The sequence below is a fragment of the Anastrepha obliqua genome, chromosome 3, assembly GCF_027943255.1.
Source record: "Anastrepha obliqua isolate idAnaObli1 chromosome 3, idAnaObli1_1.0, whole genome shotgun sequence".
Lineage (NCBI taxonomy): Eukaryota > Metazoa > Arthropoda > Insecta > Diptera > Tephritidae > Anastrepha > Anastrepha obliqua.
In genome coordinates, this window is record NC_072894.1 from 99,368,637 (window position 1) to 99,375,358 (window position 6,722).

At 38.7% G+C, this 6,722-nt stretch overlaps 1 protein-coding gene across 1 annotated transcript; it reads left to right on the forward strand.

Annotated features, from left to right (window-relative positions):
- Nucleotides 1-4,402: 4,402 nt before the first annotated feature.
- LOC129242324 (maltase A2-like) lies at nt 4,403-6,513 on the forward strand. The gene is made up of 6 exons (XM_054878901.1): nt 4,403-4,903; nt 4,981-5,321; nt 5,398-5,704; nt 5,773-6,080; nt 6,143-6,271; nt 6,338-6,513. Exons 1-6 carry the CDS (start codon nt 4,403-4,405, stop codon nt 6,408-6,410), a joined length of 1,659 nt encoding a protein of 552 aa, XP_054734876.1. The 3' UTR covers nt 6,411-6,513.
- Nucleotides 6,514-6,722: the final 209 nt, after the last annotated feature.

Below are 6,722 nucleotides of genomic sequence, written 5' to 3' on the forward strand. Positions count from 1 at the left end.
GTGGTGGCTTAATAAGAATTCCCACCAGTTTATATGCATGCCTTTTTGTTTTGTATTCCAAAAACTTTCTAAGCTCTTACTACGGATTGTCTTTCTTCACTTTCAGTTTACCGAAAATGCTGCAGATGCTTTTCATTCAAGTAGAGCGCGCATTATTGTTCTTATTGTTTACGAACGATTTTCTCGCTATGTCAATTTCAAGTACAATCGATTTTCCACTCACACACGCACCCCACCTATACATTCATAAGTACGTATGCTGGCATGCCGGCAGTTATATTGAAATTTTCGTGCCTCAATACAAAAAATATTTATATGTAGATATGTAATTTGAAATGACACATTCCCAAATACATATACAAATATGAAGCATGTGTGGGTTGCGAAAGTGCGATGCTCTTTAATCTGCTCTTCCCGCTAACTTGCTTGCTCTCCACTAACTTACTTCCACACTCGCATGGCTTCCTTCCTTCTTCCCTTCTCTTACTTTACCGATTTGACTAGCCTCGTGCATACTTCACATCAATCGTATCACCGCAAGCAGCTTTGCTCTGAGCAATTTAAGATAAATGTTGCATACTTAAAGGATTACAAGTTTTGTTGGTACTTGTGTGTGTGCTGGTAGCGGTTGCATTGACCGGTATGTGTTTAAAGCTCATTATGCCCTTTAATAACGCTAAGGAGCCTGAACATTTTTTTATTGCAAAGATTTTTAAAGCCGCTTAAAGTAAGTGATTATTTTAAGATATTTTATGTATGAATTATTGTGGGATAAGGTTTTTTTAATTACATATACAAACATACATATGTGTGCATGTATGTGATGCTTTTTATTTGTTCTGCGTGTAAATGATTTCCATGTCGAGATTATGTTGCAGGCTCTCCTCTGTGTACATCCATACAAAATATGACGCTCTCGATTTGTTTGTAATTAGTAGTTTTGTTTGATGGCTTAAATCATGAAAACGTCGTGTTTTACTTCTCAGTAGAAATATATTCATACCCAAAAATATGCTTACTTATCTAGCAAGGAACCCTACCCTATATGTTTTTCGCCGAGTTTGAAATAATTTTTTAATTCCACTCTATATCCACTAATTCAGATTTTTACTACAATTAGATCAATTATAAATAACTAATATTAAAAATATAAAAATAATTTTTTTCTGAAAAATCTATTAAAAAATTGTAAATATTCGGGACACCGCAAAATAATGTCCAAATGCTCAATGCCGCATCATTAAAAATCAATTGTGTTCTCAGTAAAATATCTGAATATGGCATTTTTGTGAGTTGGATTCGTTGGCCCAATGTATCGTCACGGTGCGAGCAAAGGAAGATCTGCTGGTGCCATCCGGTGTTAATAGAGGTTGCCCCCAAGGCGGTGTGCTGTCTCCATTGCTCTGGTGCATGGTGATCGGTCCTCATCTTACCACCTTAAACGATTCGGGAGTCTACGCACAAGCATATGCCGGCGTCATGTTTGGTAACAGGCCCTTCACTTATGAACATCTACAGGAAAGTACAGAAAATTCTGGATATGATTGAAAGTTGGTGCTGTGCTATCGGCAAACCCCACCAATACTGGTATTGACCTCTTCACCAGAAGGAGGAGACTTGATGGATTCGTTCTGCCGAAGCTAAAATGAGTCACAATCCAGTTATCCCAAGAAATCAAATGTCTTGGAGTAATCGTCGATAGTAAACTTCTTGTCACACGTTGAAACAAAGACATCCAAAGCACTGACATCTTTCTGGCAGTGCAAGGATGTTTTTGGGAAAACATGGTGTCTTTCTCATAGCAAGTTCCTTTGGATCTACACAGCTATAATAAGACGTATTATCACCTATGCATCAGTGGTTTGGATGAGTAGACTCTCTCTTGTGGGAGTCAGGAGAACCTTATCAAGACTACAACGCCTGTGGCCAACTGTTGCACCGGAGATTTACCGACTACCGGCATTAGATGCTCTGGTTAGTCTACCCCCACTTGATATTTTCATCCAAGGAGAGGCCTTGAAGGCCATCTGTAGGCTGAAACACAACCATCTGTAGGCATTGGGCAACAGAGTAGGCATGGACTTCCATTCAACGATCCTCGCCATGCCCCTTGACTCCATGCCATACAGAGTCGTGCTTGACAAGAGATTCAGTGGGGTGCTGCCAGAGGCTCAACTGTAGTCAAATTCAGAAAATGAGCCCGGCAAACATTGTTCTTCCATTTTCACGGAAGGCTCCAGGACCGAGCACGGTTCAGCCTCTGGGGTCTTCGTGAAATCCAGCGGGACAAAACTTCACTTTGCTCTTGGGATGCATGCATCTGTGTTTCAGGCAGAGGTGTATGCTGTTCAACAAGCGATAAACTTTGTTGTGGAAAACAGATGGAGGGGCGGATCTGTATGTGTCTGTAGTGACAGTTAAGCTGCGCTCATGGTCTTAGATAGCCCTTCAACCACTTCAAGAGTACAAAAGTACTGGGTTTCGGGACACGTGGCTAACCCTCTTTTGTCCAGGTGTTAAAGAGGGTTGCTGTGGATTTAGTGGGGAAAGTTGGAGATTCTTCGTAGTGAAAAAGCGAGAAAGACTGGTGAGGTAATTGTTTACTTTGGCGCACAGGTCATCGGTGTCATTGCCCGATGCCATTATTGAACAATCTTCAGCATAGGAGACTAAGGAGATTCTCTTGGTGGCTGGGGGAGCTTCGATATGTAGAAGTTGAAAATCAAGGGTGATAGTACACCATACTGCGGAGTTATTAGAATTAGTTTGTAACTAGTTAGTTTTTGTGTGGTGAAATTCTTACCTTGTTTCCGGAATGGGCCGGGAATGGGCACCTCCTGTCTCTTAAACAAGCCATTCTACACTTGGTTTTCCACCAATAAGAACAATGAACGCGTTCTTAAATATTTTATTTTGAATCCTTCATACGAATTTCGAATACAATGACAAGTTAGTTTAAGATTTGCTTTAAATAAATCCTGAATTTGTTATTTTACTTTTTTTATCAAATCTATTTACAAACTCTAGTCACTTTGTGTTCAAGCGCAATAATATTTATTGACTACTTGTAGTTCGGATTTACACTGCAGGGGGTTCATTCTTATGGGAATACACACCCACTTAAATATGTATGTAGATGAATGCATGTAAGTTCATGAATGTTTATTTGATGTGTCCTGCCCTGAAGGGAAATCTACTAGCTAGTGAGAAACTGATATACCACTAGTGAATTCTTAACCATGAATAGTTAACGTTCTTTATCTTTTTAGGCATGTATAAGAAATTTGTGAACGCAGGTGTTCTGGAAAAACTAAATTTTTTACCATTTGGGCGATTATCACCAATGTTAATAGCCTGCCAACTGGTTGAATGGTGTCGACAACACCATTCAGCTCATTTTTTTAATTTCAAAAAAAAAAAAAAAATTAACAAAATGTTTTTTTTTATTTAAGCTTGTTTCGAAACCACTAACTAAAAGTAGTACGAAACTGGTACACTACCAGCGTATTCAGAACTATGAATCAGAAATGATAACTCCGTTGTCTTTTCAATATAAGAAATTGATGAATTTTACACGACAATCCTAGGCATTCTAAAAAATGCCAATATTTTCCGGGTGTATACCATTTGGACGATAAATAATAGCTTTAATAGCATGCCAGTGCAAAGTGTGGTCTGAACCTTTCAGCTCATTTCTTAATTAAAAAATGTTTCAAGAAAACAATAGGTGGCAACACTGGTCAAAAATATGTTTTCATTAAAGATTACTTCTGTAATTTTTTAGTAATTTAGTCTTGAAGCGGAATTTAATTTTGCAATTAAAATAATGTGGCAACGTCAGATAAAAATATTATTTTTTATTTAAGCTTGTTTCAAAACCACTAACTATTTAAATCCGTGTCGTTCAGGTAATGTAAGAGCGACTGTCGTGGAAGCGTGGAAAGGCTTCTCGTATGTACTATTTCACTTTGGGTTAAATTTTTTCTGAAATCTCAAGGTTGGCATATGGCATTTTGATAAATTTTCTTTTTTTATTGTGAAATCAGCATAATTGCCGAACACGCAAAACACTTGCATATTTATGCCTATCACAAACAAACTAAACACACTACATATAATATATTGCTAACACCGGGAACATATCTTCGAGATGAGTGTACCAACATAGAAATAATAATAATCGAAAGTCGAATGTACGTAGCCCGCGAAATTTGAAAGTTCTCCTTATTTTTTTAACAAACCTCGTATCTGTACTAAATATAGAAGTATTAGATTTATGACTCTAGCACGAATATAATATTGCGGTGGTGATTCCCACCAACACGTGCCTCACGCTATCCTCATTATTTCTGGAGGTATAAATTTAAGATCGAGCATTAAAAGTTCGTTAGTACTTACGGAGATGTCGTCAAATTTGTTACTGTTATTTTCGCTAATAATTTTATGCGCTTTTAGCGCTTCTGCGGACCGCACAGTAGACTGGTGGGAGTCCGCCACTTTCTATCAGATCTATCCTCGATCCTTCATGGATAGTGATGGTGATGGTATAGGAGACTTGAATGGTATTACTTCCCGACTGGAATATCTCAAGGAAATAGGGGTGACGGCTGCATGGCTTTCGCCAATTTTTGATTCACCGATGGCCGATATGGGCTATGATATAGCTAATTACACTAAAATTTCGCCGCTCTTTGGCACAATGGAGAACTTTGAGGCAATGCTTGCAAAGGCTCATGAATTAGGACTGAAAATTTTATTGGATTTTGTGCCAAATCACACAAGTAATGAGAGCGAGTGGTTCCAGAAGTCGATACGTCGTGAAGATGGTTACGATGATTTCTATGTATGGGACGATGGTAAAACCGACCCAGAAACGGGAGAACGTATACCGCCAAGTAATTGGGTGAGTAACTGCTTATTTAAATTATCTATTATTTTCTAGTTTTCTTTCTGTTAACGTTTCCTTATTTTTTCGTACAGATATCAGCATTTAATGGGTCGTCATGGGCATGGAATGAACAACGTCAACAATATTATTTACACCAGTTTTTAGTCAATCAACCTGATTTAAACCTCACCAATCCTATGGTACGTGAACAGCTGATCGAAGTGTTAAAATTCTGGCTTGATCGTAATGTGGATGCTTTTCGCATTGATGCGGTACCATTTTTCTACGAGACGCGTTTAGCAAATGGTACATATGCAGATCAGCCGAGGCTTAACCCCATCTATACAAAAGATCAACCAGAAAATCCCCAATGGTTATACGAGTGGCGCGAGTTCTTAGATGGATACAAGAAGGAGCATGGCGGTGACGCTAGGTGAGGCACATCTGCTGTGGAAACTACACACACAGTAAAAATTCTTACTAAACTAACCAACTGTACTTCTCTTTAGGGTACAACTCGTTGAAGCTTATTCCACCGTTGAAGTTTTAAGCACGTACATTAGCAATGGCACGACCGCCGGTTCCGAAATGCCAATGAATTTTAACTTTATTAAATTACAAACCAATGCCACTGCAAAGATTGTTGAAGACTGGACTAAAAATTGGATGGACGTAATTTGGGCAAAACATAAAGTAGCCAATTGGCAATTGGGTAATCATGACAACAGTCGTCCAGCTACACGCATAGGAGAAACTAAAAAAGATTTGATGACGATGTTAGTGCAGGTATTGCCCGGTGCAACTATTAATTATTACGTAAGTACTAACTGCCAACTAAGAATTTTTTTATTACCAGTGGATAAGCTCTAATTTAAAAAATTTAGGGCGATGAGATCGGCATGACCGACGGGGTATGCTTACCAAATTGTGATTTCCGAGATCCAGAGCGTTCTCCAATGCAATGGGACTCTTCGAAGAATGCCGGCTTCAGCACAGGAGACTCCACATGGCTACCTGTTAATCCTAACTACGAATATCTCAATGTAGAGGCACAACGGAGCGTAGAACGTAGCACTTTGAATATATTCAAGGGGATGACCGAACTAAAAAACACAACTGCTTTTAAGGCATTCAAAGAAGAAGGTGGCTTTTCGTATGGAGCTTTGACGGAACAGGTCTTTCAAGTTGTGAGGTTAGTTGAAATTAATAGAGCAATCAAAAGCTTTCTGTAATTGCTTGAACTTTCGTTTTAAGAACTGCTGCTGGTATTGAGGAGTACCGTTTCCTAGGTAACTTTGGTAACCAAACAGAATATTTGGATGGTTTGACAAATAAGACCATGGTGTATGTGCTACTCACTTCCTATTCTCCCCACAAATATGGGTAAAACACCCCGAAGTTGGCATTTTCGAATAGTTACTTACTATATTTTTTGTTCTTGGATTTCAGTGATACAGTTGATTTAAGCGGACGAATTTGTTTGGAGCCCCATGAAGCAGTCATTCTACGATGGACTGCGTAAAGTTTATATGGCACATTTTGTGCATACCAATTCTAGTTGACTATTTTAACTTATCACCTTGTGACCAGCACTTGATAAAAATAAAATATTATATTTTGCAGTACTCGTGTGTGACTTGCTCAACGAGTTTTTGTTTCCAAAAATTGAAGAAGATGACATGGACCACATTTGGTTTCAACAGGACGGTGCAACTTGTCACAATGCCAAAGTTACATTCGAACTTTTCGCTACCGTTTTTGAATTCCGATATCAATTGGCCGCCTTGGATCTGTGATTTAAGCCCGTTGGACTATTTTTGTGGGGAGCCGTTAA

Coding starts and splice junctions, on each gene's coding strand:
- LOC129242324 (XM_054878901.1), top strand. CDS start 4,403: ATGTCGTCAAATTTGTTACTGTTATTTTCGCTAATAATTTTATGCGCT. Junction 4,904..4,980: donor GTATACCGCCAAGTAATTGG/GTGAGTAACTGC, acceptor TTTTTCGTACAG/ATATCAGCATTTAATGGGTC. Junction 5,322..5,397: donor GAGCATGGCGGTGACGCTAG/GTGAGGCACATC, acceptor ACTTCTCTTTAG/GGTACAACTCGTTGAAGCTT.